We start from the raw sequence: 16,816 nt of genomic DNA, 5'->3' as shown, positions 1-16,816 counted from the left end.
TGCACAACATAATATCTAATTTTCATTTGTTACAGGCTAGATAAATTGGATCAACACTGTCTTTAGGGAGTTATTTGGCTTCCAGAATTCTATTTTGTCAGATCAGATTCATCTTTAGTCTCGACGGCGCTGTCTTTCGGCTTGGTTCCAATCTTGCTCACAACCAACCAAGCTGGCACAATACTGACAGCCCACAACGCGAAATTCAGGTATGTACTTCCGACAAGCGCAAAGAGTGGTACCGCACCCAATCCATAACTAATAGCCTGCCATGCCGACTCTGTTCCTCGGAGCAAGGCCGCCAAGCGAATAGTCTCCTGAGGGCTTTCCGAGATCTCGCCGATAAGGAAGAATGCGAAGATGTAGTTGATCTGGAAGCCAATGACGAGGAATATGAAAGGCCCAAAAGCCCTACCAAAACCGGGGTCGGCCCAATCGTAGGCAGGCGCAGTACGGCGGAACTCTGTGACATTGATCGTAAGCCAGATCCACCACGCACCTTGGGTAGCCATAATGACGATGTACGCCCAGCGGGCACGTAGTTTCAGGGTAATCTGGTTCTGGTCGAGCCACACGCCGAGAAGATTTGATCCGATGATACTGACGATGCCAGACAAGAAGGAGCCCAACGCACGACCGCGGACGCTGAACCAGAGTGCGATGTATGTGTAATAAACGGCCTCGGAGTATACGCCTTGTCCGATCCAGAAAATCAGGAGTAGGAATTTCTTATTAAGGAAGCTCTTGGTTGTCGCGCGAAGTTCCTGCCATGGGTTGCCGGTGATGTCAAGTTCAACGGGCACGCCGTCGGAGCGCTGAACCTTCGATGGCCTGTTGAGCAACAGGGCGACAAAGGGGCCTAGACACTGAAGGGCTATGAAGATCAGATACACCTTGTAGGACACGCTGCCCGTCTCATTCTTTTCGGAGTTCAGTCCCAAGCTGATTGATCCACCCAAAATGCGTCCGGCGCAAGTCCAGGTAATCCAGTATGCGATCATTCGTCCTCGATTCCTCGGCTCCGGATACGCAATCGCAATTGCAGCTTCGGCTGCCCAGAAGATACCTGCAGAGATTCCGCACAATGCGGCACCGAGAATCACAAGCCAATCAACCCCATATCGATTGTTCAGGTAAAGACCAGCACTGTATGGCGCAAATCCAATCGTTCCAATTACCAACGCTCCCTTGATTCCAATGTACCTCACAATCGAGCTCGTGAACCAGCAAGACACGATCATGAGACAGAAGGTGAGCGCGTTGGCGGTGTTGACAAGATATGGGGATTGAGCTCCGCCTGCGCCTAAAGAGTTCATGGCGCCCCATAGGCCAGGCGCGGCCAAACTACAGAATCCTAGGATTGTGGCATTGTAGAATGGTGTTCGGTACCATTTCGCTAGAATTAATGTTTAGTTGGGTACATAACGAAGGGTTTGATCAATTGTACCTGGAGATACCGTTCGACGTTGCCCTTCTTCAGCGGACCCAATTTCGGTCGACATATCGATGGAACACGATTAGGAATATCAATATCGAATGTATCGAAGATTGGAAATGCTATGGAAAAAAGACGTGAGAGAAGGGTGGACTTGAATCCATTTGTACTATTCATCCAAGATCTAACTCTGTCGCAATCTCTCCTTTGTATTGCCCAATCTGCATAATGGAACACCCAATGCGGAACAGGATTACGAGTACTTGTGGTAGATAAGGGTCTGGCTACTTGTAGATATGACTTGATTCGCCAAAGGATGACGTGCTCGGCGCAGGATTTCCCGGTCAGGATAATCAGCCGCGAACTTTAAGAGACCGCCAAAGATCAATGTTGATGGTGTAGCAATTCAGTAACATGTCGATAGGTAACGATTTCGAAGATGGTTGAACCCATTGCTGTATTCCATTGATACGCGTTCAATATTGTAGATGGACGTGTTGGCAGTGGAGACAAACTTGGGCGCGACACACCTGCGACCACATAAGTTCAAATGCCGAGAACATGGATGATATCTCAATACGAGCACGAATCATGAAAGTATCTCTCCAAGATTAGGTCCAAGAGATATGTTTGATCGGCGATATTCTGACCATGATGAGCCGCACTTCATTGGACCGGAGGCTACTGCCAAAAATCGCCGGTGATCTTCTCCACATAACTTTGCACAAACCGGGGCATTATTGGCACCAATGGTCTAGAATATAGGTGGATTGACAAAAGTCTATTTCGAAACGCTTGATCATATAAGATCGTGAATCTAACGCTATTTACATTTACATCTTCGCACCAGGACCTTCGGCGTTGGCCGCAGCTGGAGGATACTCTGCTGAGTCTCTGGCCTGGTCGGCCACCTTGCCATCCAAATCGGCACTGCGGGCCAACTGCTCTGCTGCACCTGGGGCGAAATCGCGATACTCGGAGCTAGTTCCAAGGCGGAAGCCGAGGTAGATGGTCATCAAGAATGTCGCGCATAGCATGCCGAAGACAGTCCACTGGGTTTCGTTAGCTTTTGGATGACAAGTGCATTCATTGCGGTACTTACGTTGCCCATGGCGTAGTTTGGTCCGGTAGTGGACGGGAACAAGAAAGGTGCGCTGATACCACCGCAGTTGGAAAATGCAATCGTCACACCTGTTGCAAGAGCAGTCGCAGTCGAACCCGAGACTGTTGCCGTTCGATGGGCGAGGAAGGGCATGACGGCGGCGTTGGTGCATGCGATGAGGAAGACAGCAATGTATCGACCAATCCAGTTGGTGAGAAGGGCGAGCAAGAGATATCCCGTTCCGACAAGTACCAACGCACCAAGAGCATGGCGTATACGTTCCTTGGAGTAGTCGGAGTGCAGGCAGTTGCCCAAGATCATGAGCAGAGCAAATACGTTTGGAGGAACAGTAAGCAGCTGTGCGGTGTAACCCTTGAATCCAAGGTTGGCAATAATGGTCGGCGAGAAATAGCTGAAGGCGTTGAGGCTGTTCACCATGAAGAAGTAGCTGACGGCATACACCCAAAACAGTGGGTTGAAGAGAGTCTCTTTCGCGGTCTTCGCATCGAATGTTTTATCTTCCTTGTTCGGCGCGAACGGTCCCATTCGTGCGATTGCGAAGGCACGCTCTTCCTCTGTGAAGAACTTAGCGTCCTGAGGGAAGTTGGGCATGAAAATCCAGACGATGGCTCCGAATATCACTGCAGGAATACCGGTCAGAATGAATAGCCACTGCCATCCAGCCAAGTTTGCCTTTCCGTTCAAGAAAGAGATACCCGTTGCCAGGAGGCCACTGAAAGCTCCCGCGACCGCAACCGAGCCGGCAAAAATAGCGAGACGTGTCGCTCGCTCCGACGGCTTGTACCAGTAGCAGAGATACATGACGACACCAGGGAAGAAACCGGCTTCAGCAACACCAAGGAAGAATCGCACTGCAAGCAGTCCTCCGAAGCTTTTGACGGCAGATGTGCAGATCGTGATGATACCCCAGCTGATCATGATGCGACCGATCCATACTGAGGGGGTGAAATATTTCATTGCGAAATTGCTTGGAGCCTCGAAGATGACATATGGTACGAAGAAGACCGCGACGGCGATGTTGTAGCGATTTCCAGTGAGGCCGAGCTCCTTGACGATGTTGAATTGTGGGGTATCATTGTTGAGTGTTCGGGCATTTCCAAGATTGACCTATCATATGTTTTAGGGAATTGGCTTTTACACCCGAATGGATGAAACTCACTCTGTCGAGGAAATTGATGAGATATGAAATGCAAATAAAAGGCAAAACCCATGTGTCGATCTTGCGGACGACGCGCTTCTCCAATGCTTTGTCGTTCAAGTCGACAGCGTTGGTGGTGGAGCCCACTCCAAAGTCGGCTTCGACCCTGCCTATATCGGGCTGTTTGGTGTCCTCATTGGTCGCCATGGTAGTGGATTCGATGGCTTGAAAACTGGTCACGCACGCTGTGTATGGAAATAGATGGATGTGCGGAGGAAGAGCGAATTCCCATGCATCTCTACAACAGAGGCCGTCAATCACTATTTCATATATTCTTTCTTATCTTTCCCAACGTCTGCCATGCCGCGGAAAACGACGCCTCCAACCATCGTACTGTAGTATCATTCGATACGTCTCGGCCCTTGGGGATAGAAAGTAACACCGAAAGATAGGGCGCCATGCTCAACGGATGAACTCGTACTGATAGGAGATAGATACTAGATGTGCATTTTTTTAGTGGTAAAAGCGTTGGCAACCAGCACAGTACGAGACTGTCTCGTGTGGCGACCACCCCACGCGCATCAGTGTAACAATGCAAGATGTTCCCCGGTTCACCAATTGAACGCATGGGGATTGGACAATTGACTGGTCGATGAAGTGCAGCAACCGAAAACGGCCCGGATCCGACGCCGGAGACATTTCCCCTTGTAGGCCAAGATTGGCTAGCTCTGATAACAAAGGCTTGGGCGCGCCGCTTAGTATTTTCATCAGGTGTGGATATTCGTCATACACAGATCGCCAGTCATAATAACTGCAAAGAATTATTCGTGTTGGTGTCGCTCGTCCTGCGAAGAGAAAAGGAGGATCCAACGCTGCGATAATCGGCCCTGGCGATTCTGTCTAATCATGCCTCCTATATCACTGAGCAGGGTACGCTGGTTGATTGAGTACGGGATAGAAAGCTTTGTTGACTTTTCCTACTCACTCGACCGCTCCAACTGTTTCTCGGCGTACTTGCGTGCGCAGTCGATGCACGACATAGATCCCCTGTTGCCATGATCATTGAGCACCAATCTTTCGGATTTACCGTGCAATCGGTATAGAAACGTTGCAGCGTGCGTTTCATTGGTGTTTATCAGTCCTTGGTCGCGTTCGATCACATCTCCAAGACCCTATCAAATCGGATGATGCACTTGAGACTGTGGGGTATGTAAAGGCTTCAGATCACATCCAAGGCAGAGAAATGTGACCGTATTGACCTGTGCGTGCGTGGGCTTGGATTTTCGCGTCAATATGAGAGTCTCCAACACCCGTTGCACCTGCATCAACCACGGCGATATTGAACCGGATGCCAGAACTGCTCCATCAACCAGCGTTTGTCATTAGGAATTGTAACGCCTGAATCCTTGAAATGGGATGTCAATTCTCTAACCCTTCCATTAGTAGCAAAAGTACGAGTATGACCTTACAGTGCTCACACCACCTCATTTCCGGGTGAAAACAATTCAGCACACCGTGTACCCTCCATCTACTTTGATCTCCTGGCCTGTAATGTAACTGGAAGCGTCCGAGGACAAGAATGCCACTGTACCCATCAATTCCTCCGGTGGGCCCATCTTGCCTTGGGGAATTTTGGATTCCCATTCCGCTTTAAGTCCTGGATTCTCAGCAAGGATCTTTGCTTTCCTATTTTCTTTTCATCAGCGAAGCCTCAAGAAACCTCCAACATAATGCGACAACATACATGGCTTGCTCGGTGATCATGTACCCCGGGCTTAAGCAGTTCACTCGAATGCCATTGCTTGCCCATTCGACAGCTAAGCTAGCTGCCAGGTGTCGTACGGCTGCTTTGCTGGAATTGTACATTGCCTGTGGCTGTGGTACATTCACGATGCTGCCACTGATACTACCGATGAACACCATTGTCCCCGGCTGTTTTCGTTCCATAAGGTATCGAGCGACACCAGTGGCATAGTAAAATGTGCCCTCGAGATTGACACTCAGCATCCTTTTGATGTCTCCGGGAGTCATGTCAATGGCGTTTACGTTCTGGCAATATCCGGCGCACGTCACGAGGTTCGTGATTTCGCCATGTTGGTGTAGCACATCCTGAATGGACGCATCCACCTCTGCCTTTTCGGCAACATCTGCATAATGTGCAGTAATCTTGGGAACACTTTATTTATGTGAAAACGATGTCTCCCTGTGGCTAGTAGTACTTACACTTGTTGTGGATGGACCTGTCGAAAGCTGCCCGCAATTTCCAGCGCTCGTTCAGCGGCTTCGTCTTCTGGAGCAGAACATTAATTAATGAGTAAACAAAACTAGGATAATTCGAAAACTGTACTGTTTAAATCGACAATTGCGACATTGCTACCGCTGAGAGCCAAAGACTTGCTCATAGCAAGTCCTAACCCCCGCGCGCCCCCAGTTATGACGGTAGTCTTATTTGCAAGGGAAAATGATGCCAGCACAGGAGGCTTGGTTGAAGTGTGTCGCCGGCTAGTGGGTATCAGGGCCTTGCTTGGGCCAGACAAGCCACGAACGAACTTCCCCGCAAACATGATGGCTGATGGCTGATGGCTGATGGCTGATGGCTGATGGCTGAAGACTTTTACAGTTATAGGAAACGATTCCTACGACAAATTTGAATAATAGCGGTAAAGTACAAGTACACAATCTGTCTGCTCTGTTTTCCATAGTTACAACTGAGCCGAATTTGGAATGTGTGGCGGCATCCTGACTTACCCAATTAGGAAATGACCCTCGAGACGAGGGCGTAGGTGACGGATAGTCTCCACAAGTGCGAAATGCCGGGTAGGAGGAGGAATATCCGAATAGACATAAGAGAAAGACAACCACCTGACCTCCGTCTCGGGCAACCAACGAACAATCATCATCGCTGATTTCCCCTTCCAATCATGGATCGGACTCCACAAACAATGAATGACCCACACACGTTCTAATCAGTGAATAGACTAACGACATGGACGAGGCAGCCGCCAGGAAGAGAGCAAGCATCAATGAAGCGCGTCGCCAGAGGCGAAAGCCTCGGGGCCAGGGGTTACGCAAAAGAACAGGATGGTAAGCCGCTACCCGCGGATAAGTGACCCGCATCGTGTTCAGTATTTACAACTGCTGAGAGTCTTTCCTTTTGGCCAATTCCAGTGCTACCTGCAAACGAAGGCATCTGCGATGCGACGAAGCCACTCCAGAATGCGGCCAGTGTGTGAAGAGCAAGCAAACTTGCGTTTATGCAAACAGCAATTCGAAGTCACGATCACCTATTCCAGCTGTAGCTGTCGAGCCACCGCCAACTGATCAGGATGGAAATGATGAAGAGGACACGCAGAGGTCGAGTCCTTCATCCCAGGCAGTCGTGGAAAATCATCAGGGCACCAACAATAGCGAAGTCACGCCTGGTTCAACGACACTTTCGAACATCAGTAACCAGCCATGCCTTCCCGAGGCGGTCAATTGTACCTACATTCCGGAAATACCTCCAGATGCAGCACTCAGCCGCTGGCTAGGACTGCTCGCCAATGATGCTGTCAGCGGTGATCCAAGCATTGGATTCCTTCGAGGCATGCCAACATCGCCAGATGCAGCCACCCACAGCCAGCAGTCGCCTTCGTTCGGCGACAACATAGCCTTTGATACTCTTGGCCAGCAATACAGTTTTCCGATTGAGATCGCACATCGACCGCCCGGAGGATCTGTAGTCAATGAAGAGGCACCTTCGAATCCCTGGCTGGACTCCCGGCCAAACGAGTTATCCAACTTTGAGTCTGCACTGTTTCACAACTTTGTGACCGAAGTCAGCTCTTGGGTAGGTCTGCATGGGTTCAAGACATATTCTTCCCGCTGATGATAGCCTGCCACAGATCGATTTGCATGACCCATGCAACCATTTTGCACTTGTCGTGCCGCATCTTGCAGTATGCATACTTCATTCAACATCTAAGTTCGTTACTAATAGCTCCTAGATGCGTGATTCCGGCCTGATGAATGCAATTCTAGCACTTTCCTCCCGCCAACTATCCATCAGCCATAATGCGACTCCCGAGGAACAAGACTCTAAGATCGGAATCCAGTATTACTACAAGACCCTCCACTACCTCCAAAAGGCCATGTACATCGAAGAATACACGACAAGCCTAGAACTTCTAGCCACCGCCCTGATCGTCTCCATGTACGAAATGCTCGACGACTCCGGCACGGGCAGCGGCTGGGAGCGCCACCTCAAAGGCGTCTTCTGGATCCAACGAAGCAAACTCATACAAGGCGAGACCGGAGGCCTCCGATCCGCCGTCTGGTGGGCATGGCTCCGACAAGACATCTGGGCCGGATTCCGCGAGCGCCGCCGAACACTGAGCCTCTGGACACCCACAAAGTCATACACAACCATGACGTCCTTCGAGAAAGCCGCCCGGGTCGTCTGGATCTTCGCGAAAGCAGTCGACTACTGTTCCGCCGACGCGATGAAAGACGGCGTCAACAACGTCAAGCTGCGGCTCGACAGCGCGGAGAAAATCACCGCCATGCTCGACGAATGGCGCGACAACCTCTCCGACGAATTCACCCCTCTGCCTTATCACAAACAGCGGCAGCAGCAACACTCCATCGACGGGTTCGACCCGATATGGATACACCCCCCTTCCTTCGGTACGTCGTCTCTCGTCTCTCCGCCCTGCCTGCCGCTACCTAGCTAACACCACCACCAGCCGTCTCCATGCAACTCAACTACGCCGCCCGCATCCTCGTCCTCCTGCACAAGCCCTCCCTCGGCGGCGCCACGGACTACATGGAGCAACAAAAAGTCCTCACCGCGTACTCCACCATAATATGCCAGCTCGCGATCCCGCTCACGGACGCGGCCTCCAGCGTCATGTCGTCGCAGTGTTTGTACATAGGTACGTACTGTTCCACCCCCACTGCTTAGGAACGTGGGTCGCTGATGTATGTGACAGCCGGGTTGTGTATTCAGGACACGAAGCATAGGGAGGCTGTGGTGGGGTTGATCGATGGGTGTCATAGGAGGGTTGGGTGGCCGCGGGTTTCGCTCAGTGTGGATTTGAGGGAGCAGTGGGCGAAGACGGGGGGGTCGTGAGGGATGTCGTCGAAGGAAGATGCTGAATGTATTCGACGGATTATCTGGGGTGTTGTAGATGTTGAGAGGTACGTCACAAGGGACACGGCGTCCAAGATCGAGTTCGACTAGGGCGAACGACAACCGCTGTTTGAACAGTCGATATCTGGAGGCCGGAGGAAGACACACAGGACCTCACGGCGAAGAAGACGATGTCATTCGGATCTTTGTAGCCATGTATCATCGCTCCGAGGCTCACGACTCAGCTAACGTGATAAACGATACATGGCTCAGTTTCAAAAAAATGGACGTAGACCAAACGCACAGTTCGTATAGACGACTGAAGCGACTAGATTAGAAGGCTGCATTTCGCAGGGATACTATGTTATATTGTACATATTACAACACCAAGCGTTACAAACATAGTTCAACGCTGCTTTTTCGAAATTGTCGTTCATCTGAATGTTGATGTATACGTAGTCCAAAAAAAGCTGAAAGGGTAGAACATAAGATGAGGCATTGGGTTATCGGGAGGTACGGCGTGGATGTGGTAGCGGGCTTCCAATTCTTTTTGTGTGACGGAGGTATCTTGGAATGTAGTTTGAGGTTAAGGTTGTGGGATGCTTGTCTTGGATGAGAGCGTGAACGGTATAAAAATGATACATTATTTTCTGTTTTTGTAACAACAGCCCACTATTTTGGGCGAACAAGGTGTTGTAGAAGGCTTTGCCTGCTTGTAACTTCTAGGCGCAGACTACTCATTTCTCCTTCTTGATGGTATCCTGCTCCGCGTCCTTCCCCTCCGCCTGCGCTCTCGACAACTGGAATTCCACCGCCTCGATAGTCGCAGTGTCAAGTTCCAAGCCCGTAGTGTCCTCTCCGTTCTGTTTCGCCTGGGCGATGAGGTCCCGTCTCTTGACGACCTCCTCCCGCGCCAATTTGAGCGCCCCCTCAAGGACCAGCGCTTCACTCCTGCCCATGCCGTCCAGGCCGGGCACCACGGCGGCGAGTTTGTCGAAGCCCTCGCGGATCGCTTCGCGCCGCTTCTGCTCGGAGCGGATGTGGTTGGATTTCTTTTGGTCTTCCGAGAGGAGCGTCTTTTCTACGCCGTTGGCGGCTTCGGCTTTGGGGGCCATGGTGTGGGTGTGGGTTTGCGCCGGATGGCACTGTGGGGTATTGGGTGTTCTGGGATCCTTTCGTGAACCTGGGCTGGGCTGAGGTACGGTGGATCAATCGGGAGGGAAGTTGCGCCGTGTGTAGGTATATGTGTTTGCGAGCAACTGGGGTTTCAAAGGACTGGCATGTGTTGGGGCGGGTTGCGCAGGGCGTTGGATGAGGATGCGTGGACGAGGCCGAGGCGCCAGTTGGACGATCACGGAGGATCTCGTAATGTCAGAATCAGCAGCGGATGTTGGACGTGGTTTTCGGGTCGGATCTTGAGCTGTTGCTGCTGAGTAGGTTGCTGTGGTAGTGGACGTGTAACGGTGCAAGCTGTCGAGCGGAAGGCGGCGCAAAGGATGTTTGGTCTATTGACTGTGGAAAGGGCGATGCGCGATTTGTTGACGCTGTGTACATAGGTCCTGCGGCGACTCTGGTTGAATAATTGTTTCCGTCCAGCTTTTTTTTGGTGGTTGGCGATGCGCTCTTCAGCGAGGGCCGGAGGAAGCTATTGAATCTTCACGTGAAAACCCAACGAACGTAACGTCACGGCTCTGATAGTCGGGACGGACCGTTCAGCTCAATGGTAAGCCGTTTGATCGGACAAAACCATGATTGCCAAGGTACCGAGCTCGCGTTGATTATAGCTTGTGATCGAGGATATCTTTCTAAGTTCCTAGGTACCTAGGCAAGATCATGATGGTCTGTTGTGGTTGTGGAAAGCTGGTGGTGGTTGGATGGAGACGAGGAGAGCTTCGAGGAGAGCCCCGCGCCTGACGCGTGCCTGAGCCAGGGAATAATTGTCACGTGCGTGCATTGCATTGCTCAAGATCTGTATTGGGTTGAATCTTTGGACGCTCTCTTGATGCCGTGAAATATGGTCAAAATGAGGAAAAGCTAAAGGAACAGTAAGTTTATTATGTATACTCGATCCATACTGCTAACTATGTGTGGATAGGTATTCGGTGTTGGGCATTGTTGGCTAAGGTATGAATGTGCTTGGGCGCGTCAGAATGAAGGTGTTTCAAGATCATTAGGATTACCATGCATGCGTCCATGTTTCAAAAAATAGTAATGGGGTCCGGTAGTTGGAACGGGGGCCATGAACGAGAATAGAGTATTGTTTTCGCAAGGCGCATTATGGGCATACTTTTCGAGTATTTACATACTGACTCGTATGCACATACTACACGAAGTACATGTATTTATGCGATCGAGGAAATTGATGTACTTGCAGAATTATAAAGATATAACCTGGCGCGCAAATGAATATTATTGATCTAAGGAGCTATGAGCAAAGTAACAGCTCGTATATCAATTTAAGCATGGAGTAGGTACCTAGGCATTCGTATTTGTAGTTCTGCCCAACGTACAGCCTGATAGCTTACAAGGAGGGAGCTAAATGTACTGTGACGCACCAAGAGGAAGGCTACCGTCCATCAGGTAAGTGCGTAGTAGAAGGTAGGGCTGAGGTCCGCCACCAAACGGACATCAACAGCAATAGGATGACAAGAAAAGCGGACAGGATACTGCTAGAACAAATCTAGTCTCAGATATTTGCATGCATTTTTTTTTTAAAGTTCAGTTGCTTGCATAGATAATAGTTATTTTCTCATACAGTTTGTGAGGTATCACGGCATCCATCTTCCTATCTCTGTATGTAAATAGTAAGTAAGTATATCATCAGCCCCCAAGGAAGGAGCTACGACCAACTCTCCACCCTTCCCACTTTCCCCTCCTAACAAACAACCATCACACCCATACCTACACTCTATACTCTCTCTTTCCTACACACACGCATTCACACTCTTCCTTCCTCCCTCACTCCCTTAAACTCCCCTCTTCAACTGGATATATACTCACCGTAGAATACAGCACACACTCGGCACTTGACCAGCATCTCGCCTTTATACCCCTCACCGCCGTCCCCTGTCCTCGTCTCCAAGTCGAACACCACCGCGGCCCTACTACGATCCCGCTGCTTCGCTGTTCGTATTGACCACCTTCCAACAGTCTATCAACACACCTCGACACGGTCCGCCCACACCACAAACTTTCCTACGAGACCCAAATGTCCACCGCCTCCAATCGGCGACTGGATAGCCTCCAGCGCCAGGAGCGCCCTCGAAGGAACACGGTCGGAAAACACCCCAAACGGCACATCACCGCACAAGATTCATACCTGTACGCTCTTCGCGTCGCCTACCTCGCCTACCTCCTGCAGCCCCGCCAGAAGAGGGTTCAACATGTCGCGGCTCCCAAGCCTGTTCAGCGATCGTCCACCTCCGTTACAGATCTCGTGGGCGATTTCAAGCTCATTAGAGATAGCAAAAGCACGAGATTTCCACATGGCTTCATGAGCGAATTGGACAAGCGGATAACGGGTGTTCTGATCGGCAAGGAGAAGCGCCCGGAGTACTCAGATGCGTTGGTGAAGCGAACATTCGCCGTCTTCCTCAACGAGTTCAAGGCGCCCCAATTCCGAAAGTCGATGGAAAAGGATAGGAGAGTGGAGGACCTACTGTTGATTTTCTTTTCGAGCGCTACCAAGGAATTGCAGAAAGGGAAGCAGCCTGGCGACGAGAGCTGGAAGCTCATGGTGGACCGACACGTCGCCCTATTCGTGCGATTGATCAGTTCCACCCTCAGAGACCACGACTGGGCCCGAGACCGACCCGAGTTGAGTTTGCGGTTGAATACGATGGAAAAGAAGCTTCTCGTGCACGATCAAGACCTTTCGGCCGAGCATCAACGGAACGGAGGCGCAGGAGGTTCAACAATTGAAGTCGAGGTACCTCGCAGTTACGAAGTCAAGGATATGCCGCTGGTTTTGGTCGTTTCTCGAATATATGCCATTTCATACTCGGACGTCCAGGCGGATATCAATCGCTACAAATCGGTGTGGACAGAGAAGGCGGCACTACAGGATCTGAAAACGTACCAGGCACATCTGAGCCTCATGAGCAAGAAGACCCTCAACAGCGATGACTTCGACCTTGAGGAAGCATATGAGGCGTGGAAAAATAACGAGATTCCAGATCTGTCACAAATGATCCTGGCCATCGTGCAATCCAACCCAGAGTTGGCAAAAAGCACCCCCGGTGGGAACTTGCCTCAATTCAAACCCCATGTTTCCGCGGACCCCGCAAGTCGTGATCCATCAAGGAACTCATCTATAGGCGGGGAGAACGGATCCTCGTACGTCATTGACCAGCCGGTGGACATGAGCGGTCTCAATATCTCAGACGATACGGCAAATGATGAAACGGCATACACTTTTGTACCTCCAGATACACGGCAGTACTACCGCGCCATCCTCAAGGAGGCGCTGACTCACGACCTTGCAGACACCGAGCTCCAACCCACCGAAGCTACCAGTGAGGCCCCATCCATCAAATTACTATCAAAGCAATCTGCCGAACTTCTGAACGAGATTGCCCTGCGATGGCGGCTACCCCAATTCTCAAGGCTTATCCTGTTCCTGGACGTGATCAGGGAGAAGTACCAAGCCCAAGAGATTGATCTTGACACATTGGATGCTGCCTTCAACTATGTTAAGGAACCGCCCGCGACCGATAAAAAGTCACACAGGATGAGTCAAATACCCGAATCGATGTGGGACCGATCGAAGTGGACCATCGCGGACTATGCGCTCAACCAACAGATATTGCATGCTCTCCACGAAGCACTGCTCAGAGAACTGTTCGAAATTATGCTCATGGTCTACGATTCTAAGACTCCTCCACTAGGCCCGGTTATGTACGTCCTCAACAATCACATATATGACGATCAATTGTTCTCTGCAAGCCAGGAAGAGTTGGATGCGTATACGGAACAATTACGCGAAGCCCTTTGCCAACGGGCCGCGGAAGTGTACCGGGAGTTGCTAGCGAAGCATATTCCTGAACTGAAAGAGCAATGGGAGTTCTATCACGTCATCGAGCTTGGCCGTGCTGTAGTCAAACTCTGTGAGAGGATACAGAAACGTTACCGAAAGAATCCAGAGATCATGGGCGTGAGCCCGATGATGTGTCTCGTAGGAGAGATGTTCCCAGCATATGCGGCCGATGCAAGAGACCTCGTGGCTAGAATCATGGATGTAGCGCATAGTAGGGAGGAAGAGGTGCCGATCCAGGACGGTTTCGATCTCTACAAAGAGCTCGTCGAGATTCGACGAATCCACAGTGACGCTTTGCCGAACCGAACATTCGCATTCCACATTGAAGGAATGCTGCAGGATTTCGTCTGGCGATGGATTGAAATGACCGAGGCCAATCTCCCTGGTTGGGTAGAGAATGCGTTCAAAGCCGATCAATTCCAGATACAGTCTCAGAACAGCCCACCTATGGACGACGAGCGTCACAGCGTTTCGGTTGTCGATATCTTCCGGTCCTTTAATCAGAGTATCGAGCAGATTGTGTCACTCAATTGGGATGATGATCTCCAGTATGCGAAATTTATGACCACCATATCTAAGGCGGTTGGCCAGGGACTTGCACGATATTGCGACCTCGTAGAACAGAAGTTCAGCAAAGAAATGGATCGTTTAACGCCCGAACAAGAAGCTGCCGCAAATCAGACCCGACAGGAGAAGTGGATCTCTATGGCAAAGGATCTCTACGCCCAAAAGGAAAAGATTGAACCTTTCCAATTTTGGCCGGAAGTAAGTATTTTAAAACTGCTCTAAATCTCTTGACAGGAATTATTTTCGCTAACCAGATTTAGTCACTGGTTAAGCTCAACAACATCGAATATGCGATGCACAAGCTGGACAAGCTAGAACGCGAGATCAACGTTGATGCTTGTGCGGAGGTTATCCATAAACACGCACCGCCCCCTGCTCAGCGGGCTCGCGGTCCGAACAATTACGTCTTCACCATCAAGATCATCGAAGCTGAAGATCTGAAAGCCTGTGATATCAATGGTCTAAGTGATCCTTACGTCGTTCTTGGCGACGAGTACCAGAAACGTCTCGCAAAGACCCGTGTGATTTACGCCAATCTTAACCCACGATGGGATGAAACGATTGATATCACAACCCAAGGCCCCCTGAACATCATTGCAACTATCTGGGATTGGGATACACTAGGAGACCATGACTGCGTTGGCCGTACCTCGCTCAAACTAGATCCTTCGCACTTCCGAGACTTCATGCCTCGTGAGTACTGGCTGGACCTCGACACCCAAGGCAGACTGCTTTTGCGTGTAAGTATGGAGGGCGAGCGAGACGACATTCAATTCTATTTCGGAAAGGCTTTCAGGACGTTGAAGCGAACAGAAAGGGACATGACTCGAAAGATCACTGATAAGGTGTGTAATCTTCCCACCATTAGACAATGGCGGCTGACATGCAATAGCTTTCTTCATACATCCATCATTGTCTGTCACGGCGGGCGCTCAGAGCCATGCTCAACAAGGGCATTAGTGTCTCATCCGTCTCCAGCTTCTTCCGCACAGGCGCTCGTCCTCAGTCAGTCATCCAAGGCCCGACTCAGCAAGACGTTACCAGGGCCTTGGAACCGCTTTTTGACTACTTCAACGAGAATTTTGCCATCATGAAAGAAACGCTAACTGATTCGGCTATGATTATGGTCATGACACGACTGTGGAAGGAGGTCTTGGCTACAATCGAATCTCTCCTTGTTCCCCCGCTTTCCGACAAGCCCTCTCAGCAACGGCCTCTAACGCAGCAGGAACTTGATATTGTGTTCAAGTGGCTGAAGGTACGCGAATTCCAGCATCATTTATTCCAGGTCTTTGCTAACATAGTCAGTTATTGTTTGATTTCTTCCATGCGGCAGATGAAGACGGCAACTCCGATGGCGTCCCCATGGATATCCTAAAATCGCCTAAATATCACGAACTCCAGAACCTCAACTTCTTTTACTTTGAATCCACCGATGACCTTATCCGGACATCTGAGTCTATGGCGGCCGCCAATGCGCTACGGCAGCAGGAACAGTCAGCACGGCTGAATCGCATGTCTGCACCGGCAAATATGGGCCATCAGTTTGGAGGTGCTGCTGGCCTTCTTGGCATGCCTACCAGAAAGCACAAGACCATAATGCTGAGCAGGAACCTGGGTACGATGAAAAAGGCGAAGGAAGAGAAGCGAAAAGAAGCCCAAGCGGACCCCAACGACGACATGATCTTGAGGATCCTCCGAATGAGACCCGAGGCTGAGCGATATCTCAAGGACCGCAGCAGACAGAAGGTGTGTAATTCACAGACGTCCACGATCTGAGACAATATTAACAGAAGCACAGGAACGACTAGCAGCTGCGCAAGCCGCAGAGATGATAGTGCGGCAAAGTCTCAACGCTGGCGGGGGACGCATGACCGGCACACTACCTCGACGGTAGAGACATCATGATTACCTTTCTGATTTTCCCTTACTCTTCCAAGGTCCTTCCATTTTCCTCACTGTGTCCCTGCCTTCTATACGGCCATGATTACGATAGGATACCTCTGCATCATTGCACTCCTTTTTCCTCGGTTATCTTTCTGCGACCGGAACTTGGTTCAATTTCCTCTCTGTTATGTTTCAATGTGTTCCCCTATGGTTGTAAGCGTTACTCGTATACCTAATGATAATCAGGCGTTCCGGCTGGGCCAGCAAACATGTTTTCCATTTACCGAGTCTGTTCAAGATGATGGATGCTTCTTTTTTTCTTTCTTCTCTTCGACTATCAGCGGGGCATCAGAATGTACTGCAAAGCCAACCACGGATGATGGGATCTTTGCACAATACTTGCGTCAAAGCCTGCAGCGCCCAAGGGTGTGAATTTGCGTGTAGGTAGTAGTGGTTAGCGGTTTTACGGACGCGAGTTCGTCGTGTCAGGCTGGGTAGAAGTATACCCGAGTCTGACACAG

General features: G+C 50.5%; 6 protein-coding genes across 6 annotated transcripts; 2 read left to right on the top strand and 4 right to left on the bottom strand.

The window, feature by feature from the left end:
• Positions 1-89: 89 nt before the first annotated feature.
• Positions 90-1,547, bottom strand: BU24DRAFT_491014 (MFS general substrate transporter; the record flags this gene model as incomplete). The annotated part of the gene is made up of 2 exons (XM_033533751.1): positions 1,448-1,547; positions 90-1,396 (listed from the first exon to the last, which is right to left on the bottom strand). The coding sequence occupies exons 1-2, from the start codon at positions 1,500-1,502 to the stop codon at positions 90-92; spliced, it is 1,362 nt and encodes a 453-aa protein (XP_033386280.1). The 5' UTR covers positions 1,503-1,547.
• A 652-nt stretch (positions 1,548-2,199) lies between these two features.
• BU24DRAFT_440705 (MFS transporter-like protein) lies at positions 2,200-4,287 on the bottom strand. Its single transcript, XM_033530384.1, has 3 exons — positions 3,718-4,287; positions 2,538-3,665; positions 2,200-2,487 (listed from the first exon to the last, which is right to left on the bottom strand). Exons 1-3 carry the CDS (start codon positions 3,901-3,903, stop codon positions 2,269-2,271), a joined length of 1,533 nt encoding a protein of 510 aa, XP_033386279.1. The 5' UTR covers positions 3,904-4,287; the 3' UTR covers positions 2,200-2,268.
• A 914-nt stretch (positions 4,288-5,201) lies between these two features.
• On the bottom strand, positions 5,202-6,327 carry BU24DRAFT_491012 (NAD(P)-binding protein; the record flags this gene model as incomplete). The annotated part of the gene is made up of 4 exons (XM_033533750.1): positions 6,044-6,327; positions 5,920-5,986; positions 5,441-5,872; positions 5,202-5,382 (listed from the first exon to the last, which is right to left on the bottom strand). The coding sequence occupies exons 1-4, from the start codon at positions 6,258-6,260 to the stop codon at positions 5,202-5,204; spliced, it is 897 nt and encodes a 298-aa protein (XP_033386278.1). The 5' UTR covers positions 6,261-6,327.
• Positions 6,328-6,548: 221 nt separating this feature from the next.
• BU24DRAFT_420983 (uncharacterized protein) lies at positions 6,549-9,198 on the top strand. The gene is made up of 6 exons (XM_033527611.1): positions 6,549-6,780; positions 6,865-7,525; positions 7,581-7,634; positions 7,683-8,361; positions 8,421-8,609; positions 8,667-9,198. The coding sequence occupies exons 1-6, from the start codon at positions 6,683-6,685 to the stop codon at positions 8,804-8,806; spliced, it is 1,821 nt and encodes a 606-aa protein (XP_033386277.1). The 5' UTR covers positions 6,549-6,682; the 3' UTR covers positions 8,807-9,198.
• A 345-nt stretch (positions 9,199-9,543) lies between these two features.
• Positions 9,544-9,921, bottom strand: BU24DRAFT_460927 (uncharacterized protein; the record flags this gene model as incomplete). Its single annotated transcript, XM_033531853.1, has 1 exon — positions 9,544-9,921. One exon carries the CDS (start codon positions 9,919-9,921, stop codon positions 9,544-9,546), a length of 378 nt encoding a protein of 125 aa, XP_033386276.1.
• Positions 9,922-11,895: 1,974 nt separating this feature from the next.
• BU24DRAFT_162303 (uncharacterized protein) lies at positions 11,896-16,418 on the top strand. Its single transcript, XM_033521391.1, has 5 exons — positions 11,896-14,606; positions 14,669-15,253; positions 15,301-15,666; positions 15,717-16,157; positions 16,210-16,418. The coding sequence occupies exons 1-5, from the start codon at positions 12,015-12,017 to the stop codon at positions 16,303-16,305; spliced, it is 4,080 nt and encodes a 1,359-aa protein (XP_033386275.1). The 5' UTR covers positions 11,896-12,014; the 3' UTR covers positions 16,306-16,418.
• Positions 16,419-16,816: the final 398 nt, after the last annotated feature.

Source organism: Aaosphaeria arxii, assembly GCF_010015735.1.
Source record: "Aaosphaeria arxii CBS 175.79 unplaced genomic scaffold BU24scaffold_3, whole genome shotgun sequence".
Classification (NCBI taxonomy): Eukaryota; Fungi; Ascomycota; class Dothideomycetes; order Pleosporales; genus Aaosphaeria; species Aaosphaeria arxii.
This window is presented reverse-complemented; position numbering and strand designations above follow the sequence as displayed.

Coding starts and splice junctions, on each gene's coding strand:
- BU24DRAFT_420983 (XM_033527611.1), top strand. CDS start 6,683: ATGGACGAGGCAGCCGCCAGGAAGAGAGCAAGCATCAATGAAGCGCGT. Junction 7,526..7,580: donor TGACCGAAGTCAGCTCTTGG/GTAGGTCTGCAT, acceptor AGCCTGCCACAG/ATCGATTTGCATGACCCATG. Junction 8,610..8,666: donor GTCGCAGTGTTTGTACATAG/GTACGTACTGTT, acceptor TGTATGTGACAG/CCGGGTTGTGTATTCAGGAC.
- BU24DRAFT_162303 (XM_033521391.1), top strand. CDS start 12,015: ATGTCCACCGCCTCCAATCGGCGACTGGATAGCCTCCAGCGCCAGGAG. Junction 15,254..15,300: donor CTCGAAAGATCACTGATAAG/GTGTGTAATCTT, acceptor GACATGCAATAG/CTTTCTTCATACATCCATCA. Junction 16,158..16,209: donor AGGACCGCAGCAGACAGAAG/GTGTGTAATTCA, acceptor ACAGAAGCACAG/GAACGACTAGCAGCTGCGCA.
- BU24DRAFT_440705 (XM_033530384.1), bottom strand. CDS start 3,903: ATGGCGACCAATGAGGACACCAAACAGCCCGATATAGGCAGGGTCGAA. Junction 3,666..3,717: donor TCATCAATTTCCTCGACAGA/GTGAGTTTCATC, acceptor AACATATGATAG/GTCAATCTTGGAAATGCCCG. Junction 2,488..2,537: donor CAAACTACGCCATGGGCAAC/GTAAGTACCGCA, acceptor AACGAAACCCAG/TGGACTGTCTTCGGCATGCT.